Genomic DNA, 24691 nt, shown 5'->3' with positions numbered 1-24691 from the left:
AATGACATCGCCGAAGTCGAGGATCGGTAGGATAGTCAGTTTTACGAGGGTATTTTTGTGAAGGAGGCTTTGTTGCAAAATAGGAAGCCGATTCTAGATTTAATTTTGGATTGGAGATGTTTAATATGAGTCTGGAAGGAGAGTTTACAGTCTAGCCTGACACCTAGGTATTTGTAGTTGTCCACATATTCTAAGTCAGAACCGTCTAGAGTAGTGATACTAGTTGGGCGGGCGGGTGCGGGCAGCGAACAGTTGAAAAGCATGCATTTGGTTTTACTAGCGTTTAAGAGCAGTTGGAGGCCACGGAGGGAGTGTTGTATGGCATTGAAGCTCGTTTGGAAGTTAGTTAAGACAATGTCCAAAGACGGGCCAGATGTATACAGAATGGTATTGTCTGCGTTGAGGTGGATCAGGGAATCACCCGCAGCAAGAGCGACATTGTTGATATATACAGAGAAATGAGTTGGCCTGAGAATTGAACCCTGTGACACCACCATAGAGACTGCCAGAGGTCCGGACAACAGGCCCTCCGATATGATATACTGAACTCTGTCTGAGAAGTAGTTGGTGAACCAGGCGAGGCAGTCATTTGAGAAACCAAGGCTGTTGAGTCTGCCAATAAGAATACGGTGATTGACAGAGTCAAAAAAGCACATTTTTGTTTTCATTCATTTCTTTTACGATATAGCCAATTTTGCCAGTATAGCCAGTGGGAATTGCCTAGTTCTGCCTCCAGGGCAAGATCCGCCAAAATAAAAGTCAACCTGCAAATTATTTGGCTATCGTTAGCTGCTCGCTGAGCCAGTCACTGAAATGATGCTGCTATTAACCAGCTATTGACTAAGTGCTACACAGACAATGTTGAATGCTTCCAACAAATGCTAGCTAGCATTATTATGAGTTTTCATGAAGCAGCTGTTATGCCGCGAGTGATTGCAGTAGCCTCCCAAGTCAACTGCTGTGTTCAGCTGAGCCAACGATACAAAGTAGCATTATCAATCGCAGGGAAACATGCTTATTTACCAACTGACTTCTGATTACAGTCCCTCTTAAAGGGAAACTTCACCGCTACACTAGAATCTGTTTTGGGTGCTTTTCCAGTCTCCCTACATAATCATGAGTGATGAGATGTGTTTCATAATTATGCACCATAGCCGTATATTTAAATTTTCGCACCAGGAGAGTGATGTCATCGCTCGATAGAGGTGTCATGTTTTGTAGCAATTATTGTGGCCTTGGTGTTTCGCGGATTGCACAATCACGCTAGTCGTGAGTAGATATGGTTGTCCTTGTTCAATAGAGCCATTGGACTTGTCTCAACGATGTTCCTATCTGCCACGACATTAGGTTGACTCATTTTCCCTGGCTTTGTAAAGCACTACTTCCTTGTCAAATTGTGTTCCCACGCTCGAAGGCGGGCTTTTTGAAAATGGGAGCAGTACTAGTTTTCTACAGGCTAACGGGAGCTATGTTACCATGCACTGTCTGTCCGAGATTGGTAAATAATTCCAAAGGCTGCTTTCGATGATTCTTCTTTCCAAGAAGACCTGGACGACGGAAAACGTTTCAGTGTTCTTTTACAAAGGGACATACAGCCATTTTTATTTGAGCTGGAATTCACGGAAGAGGAGTTGAGACAGCGAGAACAAAAATTGTGAGACCAGCAAGCAGTGATGGCGATTCAAGACTGGTGGAGCCTATGGGGGTGCGGTTCACTGAGGTATACATAACGGTGTTCAAGCACAGACAGCTCTTACTGGAGAACCTAGCCTAGCTAGCCTCAGTGCATCTCATTAGGAGCAAAACTGGAGAAATGTCTTGATGATGATGACGACGAGTAAAGGAATGATTTTGGCTTTATGAGTCACATTAGTCGTTAAGTAACTGTACCTGTGCTGTTGTAGCTAGCTAGCTAAATAGCTAGCTAGTTAACATGTGTCTGTGAGATGTGTCATATTCTGCATCGTGCTGCTACATTAGGAATATAGACAGTACACAACGATTGTCCATTAAAGAATAGTAGCGTTTTTGTCATTCTCTTTCAGACAATACTGCTTGGTGGCCTAAAGATTATTGTTGGAGTTTGTTGTGCATGGGGAGAAGCTAGGCAGAGGACACTGAATCCCCTTGCCTGCGTGCGTTGTTGGGGACCTTCAAGCAATTTATCCCTCACGGGATGGACAGTATGTTGAATACAAAGAAGCCGTTGACTCTCAAGAGGAGATGTGAAACGTCCCAAAACAACAATCTCCCCTGGTATCAAAGTGACTCCAAACACCTCACTGCAACGCACATACAAGCATTCCCTTTGTATAACTGTAGTATTTATTATAGGCGTTAGTAGTATATGTTTCTTCTACTGTATACACTGAGGGTATAAAACGTTAGGAGCATGTACCCCCGTTGACGTCAGAACAGCCTCAATTCGTCTGGGCATGGACTCTACAAGGTGTCGAAAGCGTTTCACATGGATGCTGGCCCATATTGCCTCCAATGCTTCCCACAGTTGTGTCAAGTTGGATGGATGTCCTTTGTGTGGTGGACCATTCTTGATACACAGGGGAAACTGTTGAGCGTTAAAAAAAACAGCAGCGTTGCAGTTCTTCACACACTCAAACCAGTGTGCCTGGCACCTACTACCATACCCTTTTCAAAGGCACTTCAATATTTTGTCTTGCCCATTCACCCTCTGAATGGCACACATACACAATCCAGTCTCCGTTGTCTTAAGGCTTAAAAATTATTCTTTAAGCTGTCTTTTCCCCTTCATCTACACTGATTGAAGTAGATTTAACAAGTGACATCAATACGGAATCAAAGCTTTCACCTGGTCAGTCTGTCCCTAATGTTTTGTACACTCAGTGTGTATGCCATACATTGCCATAACTGCTCCTGCATACTGCTGTGTAAACTCACCTGAGTCTCCAGAGCATTTAAACTTTCTCTTGCCATTTCTACTTGTTTGCCATATTGACAGACTAATCTACTGTCAATCTACTTACTATTGACAGACTAATCTACTGTCAATCTACTTACTATTGACAGACTAATCTACTGTCAATCTACTTACTATTGACAGACTAATCTACTGTCAATCTACTTACTATTAACAGACTAATCTACTGTCAATCTACTTACTATTGACAGACTAATCTACTGTCAATCTACTTACTATTGACAGACTAATCTACTGTCAATCTACTTACTATTGGCAGACTAATCTACTGTTTTATTGAAACATGTTTACTTGCCAACAAATGAAAGTTGAAATGATACACCAAGTCCATGCATCACTTGTTTTAGCATCAAGATTGTAGCTAGTTACTTCCAAATACATTACATGAATACCACAATGAATTGATCCAGAAGTTGTCAATACTTTGTTTTCTGATGCTGCTGGAATCATTTAGTCACTTATCAATACCCTTGTAAAAAAGATGACATAAAACATTTGATCAAACTCCACTATATACATGTATACAAGAGCTAGCAATATCTACACCACAATGCAGTTGTGAGCATACTAGGCATTCTATATGATAGTACAACATCAGTCTAAATGAATATGGATGTTGTGTAGGCTGAATGTTCCAGACAGGGTCCTGAATGTTTTTCAGCTGGTGAACCTTGTTTTTGGCAGCTGGTTTAGCAGTCTTTGGCGCTGTTGGCAGGGTTGTTGGGTTTGGGAAGCTGTGACTGGCTGCTTGTAGACCGCCGTCTTGTCTGTTCTCCGCTCCGCAGCCAGGTGGACAAGCCTCTCCCTGAAGTGGTCAGTTCTGGGTTCGTACACTCACTACTTCGACCTCTTGCAGGAGATTTGTTTGTACTGAAAGTCTCCTGGAAAGACATGAAGACAGATCACAAGGATGTGTAAGCATACAATAAACCATGTTCATTTGTAAACAAAAAAGGGTAGAGTAGACTGGTATGTATTTTGTTACACCCAGAGTTAATAATGGGGCATTGAGATGTTCTATTAGCAAAGGTGGGAAATGTTTGTTATGTATGAGCACCTACAGCTGTGCGGTTGAGTAGACAAGCACAGCCAACAATAGAGTGAATAGGCTAGAAGTGTATACTAACAGCACCTCTCCCCCATGCTAAATAATTGACTGCAAGAGTATGAAAAGGTTGAGGGGGCTTGACTTGTAGACAGTCTAGTCATGTATTGTTGTGTATGAGCACCTACAGTAGTGTGGTTGAGTAAAGAAGCACTGCCAAAAATAGAGTGAATAGGCTAGAAGAGTATACTAACAGTCCCTCTTCCCCATGCCAAAGACCTGACCTCATTGGTGTGAACATTTTATGGAGTACTTGGCTTGTGTATTGATGATTTTGTTTTCTCAAGAGGGGATTGTGCTTTCATAAACACCTTGTTGCTGTCCTGGCTTGTTTCGCCCAGGATAGCAAGATATCATCAGTTCAGGACATGCACCAGTACAATTACTAGGTGTCTCATGGACCACTACTAGGCACTATATCCACCCATCCCCCTTGTGTCAAAAGATAAGATAATGCATACTAACCTTCACACACACATTACCCACACCATCCCCTTCTTACTAATACCTCTGCTTTTCTCCAATTTAGACTCCAAGCTTTGCATAAACAATCAACTAAGCCTCCATAATACAGAGAATACTACATAAGAAGTTGTAGCTGTATTGATGGATGTGGTTTTGACCAGTGACACCAGGTACTGGGAGTGTGAAAGTAGCTTCTGAAACAGGAACAGCAGGCCTCCAGAAAGAATGACTATTCAGTGGTGATGGGCTATTTTCAGGTCTCTCCAGAGATGTTTGATCGGGTTCAAGTCCGGGCTCTAGCTGGGCCACTCAAGGACATTCAGAGACTTGTCCCAAAGCCACTCCTGCGTTGTCTTGGCTGTGTGCTTAGGGTCGTTGTCCTGTTGGAAGGTGAACCTTTGCCCCAGTCTGAGGTCCTGAGCGCTCTGAAACAGGTTTTCATCGAGGATCTCTCTGTACTTTTCTACGTTCATCTTTCCCTTGATCCTGACTAGACTTCCAATCCCTCCACCATGCCTCATGCCCCGTAGGGATGGTGCCCGGTTTCCTCCAGACTTGACGCTTGGCATTCAGTCCAAACAGTTCAATCTTTGTTTCATCAGACAAGAGAATCTTGTTTCTCATGGTCTGAGTCCTTTGGGTGCCTTTTGGCCACTCTACCATAAAGGCCTGATTGGTGGAGTGTTGCAGAGATGGTTTTCTTTCTGGAAGGTTCTCCCATCTCCACAGAGGAACTCTGGAGTGCTGTCAGAGTGACCATCAGGTTCTTGGTCACCTTTCTGATCAACGTTCGTCTCCCCCAATTGCTCAGTTTGGCCGGGCGGCCAGTTCTAGGAAGAGTCTTGGGGGTTCGAAACTTCTTCCATTTAAGAATGTTCTTGGGGACCTTCAATGCTGCAGACATTTTTTGGTACCCTTCCCCAGATCTGTGCCTCGACACAATCCTGTCTCGGAGCTCTGCGGACAATTCCTTTGACTTCATGGCGTGATTTTTGCACTGACATGTCAACTGTGGGACCTTATATTGACAGGTGTGTGCCTTTCCAAATCATTTCCAGTCAATTTAATTTACCACAGCTGGACTCCAATCATGTTGTAGAAACATCTCAAGGATGATCAATGGAAACAGGATACACCTGCACTCAATTTCGAGTCTCATAGCAAAGGGGCTGAATACTTATGTAAATAAGGTATCTGTTTTTTATTTTTAATAAATTCGCAATGTTTTCGCTTTGTCATTATTGGGTATTGTGTGTAGATTGATGAGGAAAAAAGTAAGCTAATATAGTAGCATACTTGTAAACACACCAACCGTGGCAACAAGACATGGACGATGTTTATGCCTAGCTCCAGTACATTTATTTACTCCTCATGGAGTCATGGAAAGATTTAGCAAAGGTGACTTACACTAGTTCCTGGTGCTGAGCTTGATGTTGATGGGATCGGACTCTGTAAATAGAACACATAGACGAGCGACATTAACATCTGCGGTAGTTAGTTAGCTAGCTAGGTAATGGTTAGATATGGTCTGGTAGGCTGTAGCTAACGTACCCTAAAGTAGCTAACATTAGCATGCAAAGTTACAAATCACATTGGCAGATAGCAGCTGGCTAATTACATTTATATGTGTTGGAATGTCTAGTCAGCGTGCTATGAAAGCTAGCTAGCAAAATTTTGGTTTAGACCACATAAATGTAGTTTGCTACCTAATTTATATACGTTACCTCTGCTCGACTTGTTTTCTGCTGCGCTGATGTTGGCTGATTGGATGCCTTCCTCTTTGAAGTGATGGGGGAAATCAATGGAATAGCTTCACTTTTCAACTTTCTATGACCTGGCAACCCCATCAGTTGAGATCATATTTTTCAGGTCATTTTTGAAATTAGCAGACTGAAAGTGCTGGCCTTAAACACAGAATTCTCCACGGGAGGATTCACATTATAAGCAGCGTTCTTTATTGCCGCCAGCCACTGTCGGCTCCGAGGAATATCTCCGGCAGGTAACTGATAAAATGTTACCCCAGAAGCCTGTACTTGCTTGTAGTTGCACATACACTAAACTTTGCAGTTGTTGTCAACACAAAAATAAAAATAGATAGTTATTGTCAGCTGATGTTCTATGGCTGGTCCAGTTAGTGACATTAGCTACCTGTTGACGCCCATTCTCAGCTCAACTGGATCTACCTCGACAGGAGTGGAACTACGTCCTGTAATTTTATTGTATTTTTTATTTCACCTTTATTTAACCAGGTAGGCTAGTTGAGAACAAGTTCTCATTTGCAACTGCGACCTGGCCAAGATAAAGCATAGCAGTATGAGCAGACAACACAGAGTTACACATGGAGTAAACAATTAACAAGTCAATAACACAGTAGAAAACAAAGGGGGAGTCTATATACAATGTGTGCAAAAGGCATGAGGAGGTAGGCGAATAATTACAATTTTGCAGATTAACACTGGAGTGATAAATGATCAGATGGTCATGTACAGGTAGAGATATTGGTGTGCAAAAGAGCAGAAAAGTAAATAAATAAAAACAGTATGGGGATGAGGTAGGTGAAAATGGGTGGGCTATTTACCAATAGACTATGTACAGCTGCAGCGATCGGTTAGCTGCTCAGATAGCTGATGTTTGAAGTTGGTGAGGGAGATAAAAGTCTCCAACTTCAGCGATTTTTGCAATTCGTTCCAGTCACAGGCAGCAGAGTACTGGAACAAAAGGCGGCCAAATGAGGTGTTGGCTTTAGGGATGATCAGTGAGATACACCTGCTGGAGCGCGTGCTACGGATGGGTGTTGCCATCGTGACCAGTGAGCTGAGATAAGGCGGAGCTTTACCTAGCATGGACTTGTAGATGACCTGGAGCCAGTGGGTCTGGCGACGAATATGTAGCGAGGGCCAGCCGACTAGAGCATACAAGTCGCAGTGGTGGGTGGTATAAGGTGCTTTAGTGACAAAACGGATGGCACTGTGATAGACTGCATCCAGTTTGCTGAGTAGAGTGTTGGAAGCCATTTTGTAGATGACATCGCCGAAGTCGAGGATCGGTAGGATAGTCAGTTTTACTAGGGTAAGCTTGGCGGTGTGAGTGAAGGAGGCTTTGTTGCGGAATAGAAAGCCGACTCTTGATTTGATTTTCGATTGGAGATGTTTGATATGAGTCTGGAAGGAGAGTTTGCAGTCTAGCCAGACACCTAGGTACTTATAGATGTCCACATATTCTAGGTCGGAACCATCCAGGGTGGTGATGCTAGGCGGGCATGCGGGTGCAGGCAGCGATCGGTTGAAAAGCATGCATTTGGTTTTACTAGCGTTTAAGAGCAGTTGGAGGCCACGGAAGGAGTGTTGTATGGCATTGAAGCTTGTTTGGAGGTTAGATAGCACAGTGTCCAATGACGGGCCGAAAGTATATAGAATGGTGTCGTCTGCGTAGAGGTGGATCAGGGAATCGCCCGCAGCAAGAGCAACATCATTGATGTATACAGAGAAAAGAGTCGGCCCGAGAATTGAACCCTGTGGCACCCCCATAGAGACTGCCAGAGGACCGGACAGCATGCCCTCTGATTTGACACACTGAACTCTGTCTGCAAAGTAATTGGTGAACCAGGCAAGGCAGTCATCCGAAAAACCGAGGCTACTGAGTCTGCCGATAAGAATATGGTGATCGCTATCAGTTCTGGATATTGTGATTTGCTTACAACCAGGAAATATAGCTGGCCCTTTCCTACTGTTCAGATGCAGAAACGCGTGTATTTGCGTGTAGTGAGGAAATTCAAGATGTGTATGACACATATTATATCTTAATAACATATTCATGGTCTTATACTGGGGCTGCATGTCTACAACTTCAGGATAATTTAAACAGGCTAACCATTTGTTTTGTCAGTCAATGTAGAGCTAGCTATCTAACTATGTAAGTAAGCTAGCAACAACAATTTGCTAAGCAGCTGGTTAAGTCACTGCACTGGCGACCAATGTCCTTGCTATGAATTTTTGCAGGAGATAGCCACTGCTTTGTTTTTATTTTCTCACAATTGCAAACTATTAAATCACTGTCACAACATCTGTCATACATTTGCTAGTTATTCTGCCTATTTCATGCAAGGTCATACGCGAGCACAGGGATATCATAAATCAGGAACTATGTTTTCATTTTTTAAATGGCGGATGCTCTGGAATAAAAAAAAATGAATACGAGTTCCACATCCTACCAGACAGATCGGTTGAGGGACGAGCATCGCTTAGGAGTGACGCCATCTGAATCGAGACAATGGCTTAAGGTCTGATAAGTTACAAGTTTATTAAAACCGGTTGCCCAAAGCCAGCTCGGGAGGACACACTGCTTGCGTCCCAAATGGCACACTATCCCCTATATAGTGCACTACATTTGACTAGGGCTCATTTGGATCTGGTCAAAAGCAGTGTACTTAATAAGGATTAGGTTCCGATTTATTCAAATGATTTACATTTGAGTAATTTAGCCCAGGGTTTCCCAAACTCAGTCCTGGGTCAAACAAATGTGACTATGGTTTCTGTTTCCCTCTAAAAGTTGCCTTTGAAAACTCTTTAACAGTGTAAACACACACACACACACACTGCTGGTCTGTGATAGGCGACTGTCCAAGTAAACAGTTCACTGACTCTATGCACACTCACAAGACTATATACACACATTACTGTATATATTCACTCACTCACACTTACTACTCTGACAATCTCACACAAAACCCACACACATTCACATATACTATATACGCACACACACACCGACACAACACAAACACACATACACACACTCGTGCATACCGACACAGTACAAACACACATACGCACACACATTCACACTTTTACACTCATCATATGCTGCTGCTACTCTGTTCTTTATTTTACTCGTATTTGTATCTATCCTAATGCCTGGTCACTTTACCCTGCCTTAATATTTATCTCAAGTACCACTTTACTCGTGCACATTGATATGGTACTTGTACTCCCTGTGTATAGCTCCAAATTGATCTGGTACTGGTACTCTCTGTATATAGCTCCACATTGATCTGGTACTGGTACTTCCTGTACATAGCTCCACATTGATCTGGTACTGGTACTTCCTGTACATAGCTCCACATTGATCTGGTACTGCCTGTATATAGCTCCACATTGATCTGGTACTTCCTGTACATAGCTCCACATTGATCTGGTACTGGTACTGCCTGTATATAGCTCCACATTGATCTGGTACTGGTACTGCCTGTATATAGCTCCACATTGATCTGGTACTGGTACTGCCTGTATATAGCTCCACATTGATCTGGTACTGGTACTGCCTGTATATAGCTCCACATTGATCTGGTACTGGTACTTCCTGTACATAGCTCCACATTGATCTGGTACTGGTACTGCCTGTATATAGCTTCACATTGATCTGGTACTGGTACTTCCTGTATATAGCTCCACATTGATCTGGTACTGCCTGTATATAGCTCCACATTGATCTGGTACTGGTACTTCCTGTATATAGCTCCACATTGATCTGGTACTGCCTGTATATAGCTCCACATTGATCTGGTACTGGTACTTCCTGTATATAGCTCCACATTGATCTGGTACTGGTACTGCCTGTATATAGCTCCACATTGATCTGGCACTGCCTGCATATAGCTCCACGTTGATCTGGTACTGCCTGTATATAGCTCCACATTGATCTGGTACTGGTACTGCCTGTATATAGCTCCACATTGATCTGGTATTGGTACTGCCTGTGTATAGTTCCACATTGATCTGGTACTTCCTGTACATAGCTCCACATTGATCTGGTACTGGTACTGCCTGTATATAGCTCCACATTGATCTGGTACTGGTACTGCCTGTATATAGCTCCACATTGATCTGGTACTTCCTGTACATAGCTTCACATTGATCTGGTACTGGTACTTCCTATATATAGCTCCACATTGATCTGGTACTTCCTGTATATAGCTCCACATTGATCTGGTACTAGTACTGCCTGTATATAGCTCCACATTGATCTGGTACTTCCTGTACATAGCTCCACATTGATCTGGTACTGGTACTGCCTGTATATAGCTCCACATTGATCTGGTACTGGTACTTCCTGTATATAGCTTCATTCTTGTGTATTTTATTCATCTTGTGTTACTATGTTTCTTTTATAATTATTTGTTTACTCTACATCGTTGGGCATGGCACATAACATAAGCAAGCATTTCATAGTAAAGTCTACACTGTTGTATTAGCCACATGTGACAAATACATTTTGATATAATTTTTCCATTCCATTGGTTCACTAAGCTTGTAGCATCCCATTCTCCACTTTTTAGATTCCATTGGTTCACTAAGCTTGTAGCATCCCATACCTTACCAGCAAACTGGTGTGAGACTTCCTTATAAAGACGTAGAATCATTCAGACTGGAAGATACTCTCTCCAATGCTGAGAGCTCCCGCTTGTTTGGGAGTTGCAGAGATGAGCCAAGATTGTAAGAAGTGGTAAAAAAAAGTATTTAATATATATACACTGCTGGTCTAAAGTTTTAAAACACTTACTCATTCAAGGGTTTTTCTTTATTTTTTCTAAACAATGAAATAACACATGATATCATGAAGTAACCCAAAATATATTAAACAAGTCAAAATATATTTTATATTTGAGATTCTTCAAATAGCCAACCTTTGCCTTGATGACAGCGTTGCAGACTCTTGGCATTCTCTCAACCAGCTTAACCTGGGATGCTTTTCCAACCGTCTTGAAGGAGTTCCCACATATGCTGAACACTTGTTGGCTGCGAGAGTGTGCAAAGCTGTTATCAAGGCAAAGGGTGGCTACTTTGAAGAATCTCAAATATGAAATATATTTTGATTTGTTTAACACTTTTTTGGTTACTTCATGATTCCATGTGTTCTCTCATAGTTTTGATGTCTTTACTATTATTCTACAATGTAGACAATAATCAAACTAAAGAAAAACCCTGGAATGAGTAGGATGTTCTAAAACTTTGGACCGGTAGTGTATATGTAAGTATTTTTCACATCTCCATGACAACTGTGAATGACTCTAACGGCCGTATTATCACGTTGTGGTTCTGTCTGGTCGCGTTGCTCGCGCTCTGTATCAGGATTACACCCTCAGATGTTTCCCAATGTGGCATGTGAGGCAGAGCGTGACAGCTACACAAACACACACACACACGAGGATGCACACACTCACACCCACACACCAGTGGCAGTCAGTGCCGTTTAAGATCAGGAGGACGGCACCAACTTTACACTCGTGGGAATTGGCCTATATTAAAATGTTTCTTACAGAATAAATGTGAAAATGCATATGCATAAGAGTGGTAGCAATTGAAAGGTAACAGTTTGAAAATTATTAAATTGAGGACACAGCATTTCACCTGACACAAGACTGAATCCAAACATTACACTGTTGATTTGATGTGGATTTGAAATTTATTGTACTTTTCTCTGCATTTGTTTATGTCGAAATCTAAAAATACTTTGATTACATTCCCTGACATGATAAAAATATGAATGGAAAATGTGGGGGGGTGCAACATAAGAAGAAAAATACGAGGGTTTGAGTGAGAGGTCAAACTGCTGTCTCCAAGTGGCCGCACACCTCTCTAAAGTGTGCACAGTTCCTAAGTCATTTCAATGCACTTTTATGACTCTAAGAAGAGTCTTCAACTATAAGGTGTTTTTGAGCTCTTATAGCTGGGCCGTTGAGGAACTAGAACAAGAACACTTGTCGTTGTTTTGTTTGGAACACAACCCTGCATCTCTGCCATCACAGAATTACTGTTGTTGTTTACGCAATCAAAAACATCTTATTATAAATGAAAGGAGTCTTGAGACAGTGTCATAGTGGAAACTCTCACAGCAACCGCAAGGCGGAGGGGCCTACAAGCTCTGAGGTCTCATGCGCCCGTCATCTCACATCTATGCCAAAATATTATATTTTTGACAGTAACCCTCTTTTTTAATTTTCACATGTAGCAAGCGAAATATTTGTGTTGTCCAATCTACATGGGTAGTCGGTGAGCCAGACAGACAGTATACACTGAGTGAACAAAACATTAAGGACACCTTCCTAATATTGAGTTGCACACTATCGCAGTTGGAAGCTAGTAGCCTTAGTGATGCATCAGCTAGCACTAGCAACCTCCCAGTCCCGACAGAGAACTCACTGCCCGGGCCCGGCTTAATGTTCCAGTCTAGTTGGTGCTAAAGGAGATGAAAGGGGCGCGGCTCTGTTGCATCCTGCAGTGTGTGTGACGTTTGGTGTGGCGTTCTTTTATGTTTTTAGTTTAATTTACAAACTATCTGTCAATGATGGATTTACAGTGGTGGGGTTTGGACTGATCTTGTTGATGGTGTACATACCCGCTACGAACGGACTAAACAATGAAAATGCTGATGGCAGCGGAATCCAATACAGCAGAGAGTTCTTACTACAATGCAACTCAAACACGAACGCCATGGATATCCCAATAGCCCATCTAATCCCGATTGTCTGCGAGTGGATTACAAACCTAAATGCAAACGTGGAAAACACGGAGGAATCAGACAAAGACTTAAAAAATTCAAGACCAAACCTCCCTTACCCACCACCTTGCTGATCAATGCGCATGCACTGAGGGGAAAAACCAGGAGGCCTGTTTGCTGGCGTTTATTGAGACTTGGCTGGATGACAGAGTCCTGTACAGGGAAGTGGAGTCGGCCGGCTTCACTCTGGTTAGAGCGGACGGTGATCTGACAGTCACAGGGAAACTCTGTACCCTTGACATTGAACTGCTTTCTGTGTCACTGCGACCCTACTATCTGCCCAGTGAGTTCCACCAATTGTTTGCTACCGTTGTGTACATACAACCAAAAGTTAATGTAACAAAGGCATCAGAGATGATTAATAATCTGTCACAGAAACTGGAATCCATTTCCCCTGACGCACCCACATTTATTTTAGGGGATTTTGACAACTGTACATTGCACAAAGTCTTGCGCACATACCACCAGTATGTGAAATGTCACACTAGGAAAAATAAGACTCTTGATTTGTGCTATGGGACAATACCAAATGTGTTTCTGCCACCACCAGACCTCCCCTGGGATCATCAGACCACAATGTTGTCTACCTCAGGCCAACCTACTGTCGCCTCCCGGAGAGGGAGAAACCTACAGTTAAAACTGTCCAGATCTGGAACGACAACAGGTATCACTTGTCTCGGAGGGTGTGGGAGGTACAGTGGCTTAGAAAAGTATTCACCCCCCTTGGCATTTTTACTATCTTGTTGCCTTACAACCTGGAATTATTTTTTTTTTTGGGGGGGGGTTTGTATCATTTGATTTACACAACATGCCTACCAATTTGAAGATGCAAAATATGTTTTATTGCAAAACAAACAAGAAATAAGACACAAAAAAAGAACACTTGAGCGTGCATAACTATCCCCCCCAAAGTCAATACTTTGTAGAGCCACCTTTTGAAGCAATTACAGCTGCAAGTCTCTTGGGGTATGTCTCTATAAGCTTGGCACATCTAGATACTGGGATTTTTGCCCATTCTTCAAGGCAAAACTGCTCCAGCTCCTTCAAGTTGGATGGGTTCCGCTGGTGTACATTCATTCTACAATCTGCAATGTTTGAATTTCCCCCTTTAATTACTGAACAAGTAAATACTGTGCATTATTGCCGCAGGCCAGCATTCTGAATAGCAGCATTGTGACACGGTAAGCCTATAGATTCGTGAAACATCAACATTAGGCCTAACATGAGGAAATGGCGACCAAATACAAATAAACATGTATCCATTAAAAGAAAGAAAAGTTATAGGGTACTACAAGCACTAGTATTCAGGTGTGAATCACAATAGACAAACAAAGGCTCATTCTGTTCAGAGCAACCCAGGGTATGACACCATGTCATCTTGTAACTGTACACACATAGTGATCATCAACAGTGAGACTGTATATGAGTTTTATGATAAGAAAATGTGAAGTGCACATTTGGACTCACAGGTGTTTGGCTTGTTTGTATGACATCAAAGTGGAATTTATTATAATCCTCAACGCCTCATTTTACAAAAAACATTAGGTCCTCTTAATTTACAGCATTTCCCTCACTCAGACAACAAAACGTGTGCTAAAGTTGCCCAACTAGTGGGAGGGATGGGACCAACTTCTTGTGCGTGCGATGCTCAAGGTCAAAACTCATACAGCGCATTGAAGCGCAGAGCCTGAGCTCTGACGTAATTTATAGCATGCTACTGTACAAGCACTGTATTCCCATTTAAGCACTTATTAGTGCCCAAATCTGCCATTTTCAACCCTTATACATACGGGTACGAGCATGGCCTTATTTCTATTATAGCAGATTGGATGACTGTCATTCATATTCCATTCACCAAGCTCAATGTAACATTGATAGGTTCAGGTTATTATACGATGCTCGAATTTGCCCTATACCCATCATGAGGTTGTGTCACGCCCTGACCTTAGAGATCCTTTTTATGTCTCTATTTTGTTTGGTCAGGGCGTGAGTTGGGTGGGCATTCTATGTTGTGGGTTCTATGTTTTCTATTTCTGTGTGTTGACTGGGTGTGGTTCTCAATCAGAGGCAGCTGTCTATTGTTGTCTCTGATTGAGAACCATACTTAGGTAGCCTTTTCCCACCTGTGTTTTGTGGGTAGTTGTTTTCTGTTTTGTGTGTCTGCACCAGATAGAACTGTTTCGTTTGTGCCGCTTTGATCATTTTTAGTTCTAGTGTTCGGTTATAATAAAAATCATGGACGCGTACCACACTGCACCTTGGTCCTCACCTTCTTCCACCAACAGCCGTTACAGGTTGCTACAACCTAGCCTACAAATTGAAGTCTATAACATACAGTTGAAGTCGGAGGTTTACATAGACTTAGGTTGGAGTCATTAAAACTCGTTTTTCAACCACTCCACACACTTCTTGGTAGCAAACTATAGTTTTGGCAAGTCAGTTAAGACATCTACTTTGTGCTGGACACAAGTAATTGTTTACAGACAGATAATTTCACTTATAATTCACTGTATCATAATTTCAGTGGGTGAGAAGTTTACATACACTATGTTGACTGCGCCTTTAAACAGCTTAGAAAATTCCAGAAAATTATATCATGGCTTTAGAAACTTCTGATAGGCTAATTGACACCATTTGAGTCAATTGGAAATGTACCTGTGGATGTATTTCAAGGCCTACCTTCAAACTCAGTGCATCTTTGTTTGACATCATGGGAAAATCAAAAGAAATTAGCCAAGACCTCATAATCTTTTTTGTCTGGTTCATCCTTAGGAGCAATTTCCAAATGCCTGAAGGTACCACGTTGTTCTGTATAACCACCATGTGACCACGCGGCCGTCATACTACTCCGGAAGGAGGCGTATTCTGTCTCCTAGAGATGAACGTACTTTGTTGTGAAAAGTGCAAATCAATCCCAGAACAACAGCAAAGGCCCTTGTGAAGAGGCTGGAGGAAACGGGTACAAAAGTATCTATATCCACAGTAAAACGAGTTCTATATCGACATAACCTGAAAGGCCGCTCAGCAAGGAAGAAGCTACTGCTCCAAAACCGCCATAAAAAAGCCAGACTACGGTTTGCAACTGCACATGGGGACAAAGATTGTACTTTTTGGAGAAATGTCCTCTGGTCTGATGAAACAAAAATAGAACTGTTTGGCCATAATGACCATCGTTATGTTTGGAGGAAAAACTGGAGGCTTGCAAGCCGAAGAACACCATCCCAACCGTGAAGCACGGGGGTGGCAGCATCATGTTGTGGGGGTGCTTTGCTGCAGGAGGGACTGGTGCACTGCATAAAATAGATGGCATCATGAGGCAGGAAAATTAGGTGGATACATTGAAGCAACATCTCAAGACATCAGTCAGGAAGTTAAAGCTTGGTCGCAAATGGGTCTTCCAAATGGACAATGACCCCAAGCATACTTCAAAAGTTGTGGCAAAATGGCTTAAGGACAACGAAGTCAAGGTATTGGAGTGGCCATCACAAAGCCCTGACCTCAATCCCATAGAAGATTTGTGGGCAGAACTGAAAAGCATGTGAATAAGGAGGCCTTCAATCAGTTACACCAGCTCTGTCAGGAGGAATGGGCCAAAATTCTTCGAAATTATTGTGGGAAGCTTGTGGAAGGCTAACCGAAATGTTTGACCCAAGTTAAACAATTTAAAGGCAATGCTACCAAATACTAATTGAGTGTATGTAAACATATGACCCATTGGGAATGTGATGAAAGAAATAAAAGCTGAAATGAATCACTCTCTACTATTATTCTGACATTTCACATTCTTAAAATAATGTGGTGAAAACTGAGTTTAAATGTATTTGGCTAAGGTGTATGTAAACTTCTGACTTCAACTGTAGGTGAACCGGTCAAGAGACAAATTGAAGTAATCAAGACAGTGACACATTCAATACTGCATTGCACACTCTTCCCTGCATCTAGCTTATCTGAATTCATTAGTCCGAACTGAACTAAAACGAGAGTTTCTATTGAACAAATTCAGGTAGGCCCTCCCCATTTTATTCAGTTTGCTTCCATTTAAGAAACAATTTGCAACAGAATTGGCGGAATGAATACACCCTGAACACTTGCACACACAGTTGACTTTCATAGCAGTCACATACAGCATCATCACTTTGCTTGTTGTATAATTCCTTCTCTCATCTACACGCTCTCCTCCTCAACTTCTCTTGTGGACTTCAGTGCACAACACAACAGCTGTCTGTGAGCAGGCGCAATAACCTCTCCAAGCCAAACCGTCATACCATAACCGCTAACAGCTACACAGCCTACATCGTTGTCACCATATTAAAGTCAACAAACTAGAACTAACGGATTAGTAAACCTACAATCCATGTGTACAATCACCCAGGACTGTGTATGGCAAGCAGTTTAGCAGTTACACTGGTGGGCCTAGGTGGCAATAAATTAATACAACCGAAAGCTTACCTTGACTAGGAAAAGTTGCAGTATTGGATAACTTTAGCCAGCTAGCTAACATAAATCACATTCCTCCCTGTTTGAGTCAGATTGTTTAGTAGGCTAAATTAGCTGCATTAGCTAAGTATGTATCTGCTGTCTCTGCTGCTTCTCCTTCATTTTTGAAGAAATTAATTAGTTCAAAACTGTTAACTATTGTCCCAACTATTCACCACATTTTATGCGCTGCAGTGCTAGCTAGCTGTTTTCAGTACTATATTCATTATCTGATTCTTTGATTGGATGGACAACATGTCAGTTTATACTGCAAGAGCTCTGGTAGGTTGGAGGATGTCTCCGGAAGTCATCATAATTACTGTGTAAGTCTATGGAAGGGGGTGAGAACCATGAGCCTCCTAGGTTTTGTGTTGAAGTTAATGTACCCAGAGGTGGAAGGAAAATAGCTGTCCTCTGGCTACACCATGGTGCTATCCTAGAGGGTGCTGTTGAGGCTACTGTAGACCTTCAATATATTCAGTGTTTAATCAGTTATTTGGTGACGTGAATATATTTAATATAGTTTTATCTAAAAGGGATAACCTTTTTAAAGGAAGTTGATGTATAGCATTTACTCATACTTTTTACTTTTACTCAAGTATGAGATTAAGTACTTTTTCCACCACTGTACTTAAGTACATTTACAAACAAATGTTTTTTTACTTTTACTCAAGTAATATTGTAATGGTTGACTCACTTTTACTTTAGTCATTTTCTATTGAGGTATCTCTACTTCTACTCAAGTATGACAATTGAGTTATTTTCCACCACTGCGATTTGCTCATCTTCATCAAATCCATTCACATTCAATTACTGTAGTTGCCTCCATTGTAAAAACTGTCCCTTCTCTCTCTCTCTCCCACTGTTTCTGCTGTGATACAATGACCTCACACAGACATCTTACAGTAGATCTACAGATCATTAAGCCTCAACGAGTATTTCATATAGAACTATTATTACTCTTCCTCAAGTCATTATTATGTACCTTTTTAGAGTACGTGAACCTACAACGCGTATTCTACAACTCATTCATTAATACTCTAACTTGTGATTAAGTTTTGATAATCACTAATGCTGTCCGGGCACTGGTATTTAGTTATATATACTGTATACTTACATCATACACATGTAGTATGCATAAAAAAAACTCTCCAAAGCTCTATATTTCATAAATGAATGCTTTACAAGTCATGAATAAGGGATCGTAACCACACATGCATTGGTGCTGAGGAAAGCAGGAATTGTCATTTATATGGTTACTATACATAATACACATAAACCTACACATATCTTAAACACATTCTAAACAACTTATACACTTAAAGTAAAACATTCTAATTCCCTCATAAATGTATGGATGTCATCATTTGTTGTTCATAAACCTGCAGGCAGATTTAACTGTAACTGACTGAGCGCAATAACCATTCCTCACTAGGGAATGGCAATAAATAACAAAACAATATAATGTCCTTGCATCTTGTACTGGGACCTCAAGTCACTGAGGAGTGGAGCTTGTGACATCCACTTACTCCAATCCATAAACATTCGCCATATACAAGATTGCTCAGTAACTCAATCCTAAACACTATAACTCAACACTTAATGGTCAATACACTCTGTATGGAAAACACTGTACAGTTCATTAACTAACACACAATGACTCATTACGTAAGACTCTATACCCACCGTGACCCCGGCCTGATTTTGTGCTTCTAAGCCTTCTTAAACATTGTGTGCTTCTGTTTTTTGCATTGGATTTGTCTATTTCTTCTGCAACCGCTGATACCGACCAGCGGTTGACAGGGGCTGAACTAGAGCGGTGTTTGTGAGACGGGTGGATCTCGAAAACGGTTCTTCTCATAAAAACGTCTGAAAGTACAAATGGTTTGAGCTACAAACTATTCACAAGCCACAGAGTCCCTTCAGAAAGTAATTTAAATGGTGTTGCCTTACTGTCTGAATTTAAAAGATTCTGTGTCACTGACCTACTCAATGCCCCATAATGTCAGCGTTGTAACTAATTAATGACAAATGAAAAGCTGAATAGTTTTGAGTAAATAAGTATTCAAACCCTTTGTGAAGGCAAGCCTAAATAAGTTCAGGAGTTTAAAAAGTCTTAACAAATGAAATACGTTGCAAGGACTCTGTGCTCAATAATAGTGTTCTTGAAGGACGACCTCATCTCTGTATCACACACATACAGATAATGCTAAGGTCCCTCAGTCGAGAAGTGAATTTCAAACACAGATTCAACCACAAATACCAGGGAGGTCTTCCAATGCCTCGCAAAGAAGGGCCTCTATTGGTAGATGGGTAAAAAAGGGAGACTTGAAATATCCCTTTGAGCATGGTGAAGTTATTAATTACACTTTGGATGGTGTATTAATACACCCAGTCACTACAAAGATACAGGTGTCCTTCCTAACTCAGTTGCTGGAGAGGAAGGAAACCGCTCAGGGGTTTCACCAAGAGACCAATGGTGACTTTAAAACAGTTACTGAGTTGAATGGCTGTGATATGACAAAACTGAGACTGGATCAACAACATTGTAGTTACTCCACAATACTAACCTAATTGGCAGAGTGAAAAGAAGGAAGCCTGTACAGAATAAAACATTCCAAAACATGCATCCAGTTTGAAACAAGGCAATAAATGAATACTGCAAAAAATGTGGCTAAGCAAATAACTTTTGGTCTTGAATACAAAGTGTTATGTTTGGGACAAATCCAATACAACACATTACTGAGTATCACTCTCCATATTTTCAAGCATAGTGGTGGCTGCATCATGTTATGGGTATGCTTGTAATTGTTAAGGACTGGGGAGTTTTTCCAGGATAAAAAATAAACGGAATGGAGCTAAGCACAGGCAAAATCCTAGAGGAAAACCAAGTTCAGTCTGCTTTCCACCAGACACTGGGAGACTAACTCACCTTTCAGCAGGACTATAACCTAAAACACAAGGCCAAATCTACACTGGAATTGCTTTCCAAAAAGACAGTGAATGTTCCTGAGTGGCCGAGTTACAGTTTTGACTTAAATCTGCTTGAAAATCTATGGCAAGACCTGAAAATAGTTGTCTAGCACTGATTAACAACCAATTTGACGGTTCTTCAATCAATTTACAAACATTTCTAAAAACATGTTTCACTTTGTCATTATGGGGTATTGTATGTAGATGGGTAAAACATGTTTTTCACATTTAATCCATTTTGAATTCAGGCTGTAACACAACAAAATGTGGAATAAGTCAAGGGGTATGAATCATTTCTGAAGGCACTGTAAGAGTCGTTAGAAGGTAAGGGCTTCTGTTCTTCTACATAGATCATAGGAAATGCCAGGGCATAGTGTCTATAACCTGTAATATGCTCACATAGTTGCTGTCACAAACTCAGGTGGATATTAATTTCCAATTTATGTACTTTTTTATCACGTTTTTGCAACTGTTTTTCAAATTGTGTTGTGTTTTACTTGTTGCCCTGAAAAGAAAATGGTAAAACACTTCAATGTGACACTTCTTGGTTCCATGTGGGTCTAATGCTTTATAACACATGAATGAATAAGCTACTACAACATTAAATCGTAAACACTATACAAATACTCATTACTTAAGCACCAATAACTCATTGACTAACATGTATAACACATGAATATGTGCTCATTACCACAATTACAACAGTAATTAATCTACGTACCGGTACTTCATGCCAGTGAGCTTGGCGGTGGATTCCTTGAGGTTGTGGTGGTAGCGGTTGGTAAAGGAGCCCAGGCTGCGGGCGATGAGGGCCACCGTACGGAAACGTGCCCGCGCCTGGCTGGCCGTGTTGGCACTGGTGGCATTCTGCTTGCTGTGCCCTCCATTCCCAGGGGGCCTCAGCCCTCCTCTTCCTCCGTCCTGGTCCGAACATGCAAACGACACCTGCATGGTGGTGGCTGTACTGTCGGTGGTGGTGGTGGGCTGCTGGGGCTGCTTGCCAGCCTTGCTCCAGTCTTCACTGGGTTGTATGTGTCTGTAGTGTCTTTGTCTCTCCTGAAGTGGTTTTTGTCTCCTTTAGTGGTCATGCACTTGACTGTTTTGTCGAAAAGTCCCCTCTCATTCTACCTCTTTCTCTCTGTTTGTTATACCTGGCTCTCAGCCCTTCTCTTTCTCTTCCCTCCTCTTCTCTAGTCTGTGCCACTGGGGAGGTTCTCCGGGAGTAGGGGACAGCGGGTCCACTGCAGTGGAGGGGTCTCCTTCACCCTCCAGCGTCGGCTAAACCCTCCAGTCAAGAACCAGGAGCGGGAGCGGACTGCACTGCATACAGAGCAACACACACAGCCACGCACAGACTCGCTCACACACAGACTATCTTACACACTCATAACCAAATATTAACAGACCAACACACACACTCTCGCTCTCTCACACACAGACAAAAAAAATGAAGAGATTCCTAGATTGTCCTTAAACTTCAAGGAGAAGTGAGCTGTCCTGTGAGGAAAGCAGGAGTCCCACTAAGACTTGCATCCCACCAGGACCTTTGGTAGTGTAGAGAGCTGATGTGCAAGCGTCCTAGCCCAGGAAATCCCGCTTCTAAAAGTCCACCATGCTGAGAAGAGAGGGACAGCTTCCAATGCTCTGCTCAGAAGGAAAACGTGGTGAAAGTGCTCCGTTTGATACAGAGACCCCAGAATGATAGTGAGGAAGTGAAGAAGAGGAGGAGGAGAAGGAGGAGGGAAAAGGACGAAGCATGATCCCTCTCTTCTGGAAGGAAAGGGCAGGCGTACAATGAGAGGGGGAGTGAGGAGCCGAGAAGGAATGCATGCTGGTGAGTGTGAGAGTGAGCGAGGGAGTGATTGAAAGAGAGAGACAGGCTGCTGCCACTAAATGACTGGCTGAAATAACCACAGTGTTTCCTCACTAGCGTCACACAGAGAGAGAACACAGTGTGGATGGAAGGGACAGAGCTGAAGCCAAGTGGTGTGTGCGTGCGTGCGTGCGTGCGTGCGTGCGTGCGTGCGTGCGTGTGTGTGTGTGTGTGTATGTGTGTCAGAGTGTTTGTTTATTGAGGTAGATGCTCAGTGGTATTATAAGTATAGCTGTGTTAAGTACAGGTGCAGGGAGTGCTACAGCACTCCCTAGTGGTGAGACAGTAAAACTGCAGAAGAGGTATAAGAACTTGTGTTGTTGCAATTAAAAACTGTTGTTATATATTTTTTCATTTCATTAATGGTAAAAATAATAATAATATTGGCTATAATATAGTGTAATATAGTATATAAAAATGTAAATAAAATCTTCAAACTGTACAACCAAGCCTTGACAATGCACCATTGATTTCCATTTGATTCCTTTCTGTAGGCTAATAGTAGCATTTACAAGGTCAATCAAAATCAAAATGTCTCCGATAAATATCTATTGTCAAATTGTATATATTACCATGGCTGAATTCCTGTAGTTCAATGCTTCCCATGGCGCCCCCTTCTGGCTATTGGGAAAAATATTAATAGTGCGGTTTCAAATGTATATGACAAGGTCAGCAATCCCGGATAAAATTAACAAACTTCCAAAGAGGGAAAGATGATTAGGATGGACTATCCATACCAAACTTTAAATTGTATTTCCAGGCACTTCCAGCAGTTCTCCCCATCCTAAATAGGTTTAGACATGATTATTATGCCCCCTGGCTGAGTATAGAGAGACATATGGTGTCTCCTATATCCCTGGAAGAGGTGTTCTTCACTGAAATATCACTTAAATAATGTAAATTACGCTTCGGTCCTATTATTGCTCACATCATTTATATTTGGCGGAACATTTTTAAACAGTGTAACTGGGAATCAAAATGTCATGCCCATATGCCAATATTTCACAATAATGCCTTTTCGATTTGGAAGGCGGGGTTTTGCTTCCCCCCAACGGTCCAAATGTGGAATCCGTACTCTTACCAATATCATGGACAGTAATGATTTGAGAACATTCCAAGATGTAAAAGATACATACACATTACCAGGCAATGTTTTTCTATATTTACAACTTAGTTCAGCTATGCTGGCCTATGGAGTCCCCTGGGAAACCCAACTACTGAACCATTCAAATCAAATCAAATGTATTTATATAGCCCTTCTTACATCAGCTGATATGTCAGTGCTGTACAGAAACCCAGCCTAAAAGGGTTCCAGGGTTCCATAGCCGCAGGCAGAACAGTTGAAACTAGAGCAGCAGCACGGCCAGGTGGACTGAGAACAGCAAGGAGTCATCATGCCAGGTAGTCCTGAGGCATGGTCCTAGGGCTTAGGTCCTCCGAGAGAGAGAAAGAAAGAGAAAAAGAGAGAAATAGAGAGAGCATACCTAAATTCAGACAGGACACCGGATAAGACAGGAGAAGTACTCCAGATATAACAGACTGTCCCTAGCCCCCCGACACATAAACTACTGCAGCATAAATACTGGAGGCTGAGACAGGAGGGGTCAGGAGACCCTGTGGCCCCATCCAATGATACCCCCGGACAGGGCCAAACAGGCAGGATATATCCCCACCCACTTTGCCAAAGCACAGCACCCACACCACTAGAGGGATATCTTCAACCACCAACTTACCATCCTGAGACAAGGCAGAGTATAGCCCACAAAGATCTCCGCCACAGCACAACCCAAAGGGAACCCAGACAGGAAGATCATGTCAGTGACTCAACCCACTCAAGTGACGCACCCTTCCTAGGGACGGCATGGAAGAGCACCAGTAAGCCAGTAACTCAGCCCCTGTAATAGGGTTAGAGGCAGAGAATCCCAGTGGAGAGAGAAACCGGCCAGGCAGAGACAGCAAGGGCGGTTCGTTGCTCCAGAGCCTTTCCGTTCACCTTCACACTCCTGGGCCAGACTACACTCAATCATATGACCTATTGAAGAGATGAGTCTTCAGTAAAGACTTAAAGGTTGAGACTGAGTCTGCGTCTCTCACATGGGTAGGCAGACCATTCCATAAATATGGAGCTCTATAGGAGAAAGCCCTGCCTCCAGCTGTTTGCTTATAAATTCTAGGGACAATTAGGAGGCCTGCGTCTTGTGACCGTAGCGTACGTGTAGGTATGTACGGCAGGACCAAATCAGAGAGATAGGTAGGAGCAAGCCCATGTAATGCTTTGCAACCATTC

The 24691-nt window shown here is 42.2% G+C and overlaps 1 protein-coding gene and 1 long non-coding RNA gene across 2 annotated transcripts in view; one reads left to right on the top strand and one right to left on the bottom strand.

Annotated features, from left to right (window-relative positions):
• LOC110509193 (voltage-gated potassium channel subunit beta-1) overlaps positions 1-22597 on the bottom strand; it is a 68925-nt gene extending 46328 nt beyond the window's left edge. The window contains exon 1 of the mRNA XM_036966697.2: positions 21253-22597. Within this exon, the coding sequence (XP_036822592.1) occupies positions 21253-21482 (230 nt within the window). The 5' untranslated portion in view covers positions 21483-22597. The remainder of the gene's footprint in view (positions 1-21252) is intronic.
• LOC149970667 (uncharacterized) overlaps positions 1-24691 on the top strand; it is a 271764-nt gene that overhangs the window by 110473 nt on the left and 136600 nt on the right. The window lies entirely within an intron of this gene.

Source organism: Oncorhynchus mykiss, chromosome 28 (assembly GCF_057628025.1).
Source record: "Oncorhynchus mykiss isolate SJ-2025 chromosome 28, ASM5762802v1, whole genome shotgun sequence".
In the NCBI taxonomy this organism is placed as follows: domain Eukaryota; kingdom Metazoa; phylum Chordata; class Actinopteri; order Salmoniformes; family Salmonidae; genus Oncorhynchus; species Oncorhynchus mykiss.
Note: the sequence above shows the minus strand (reverse complement) of the source record. Positions and strands in the feature narration are given on the sequence as shown.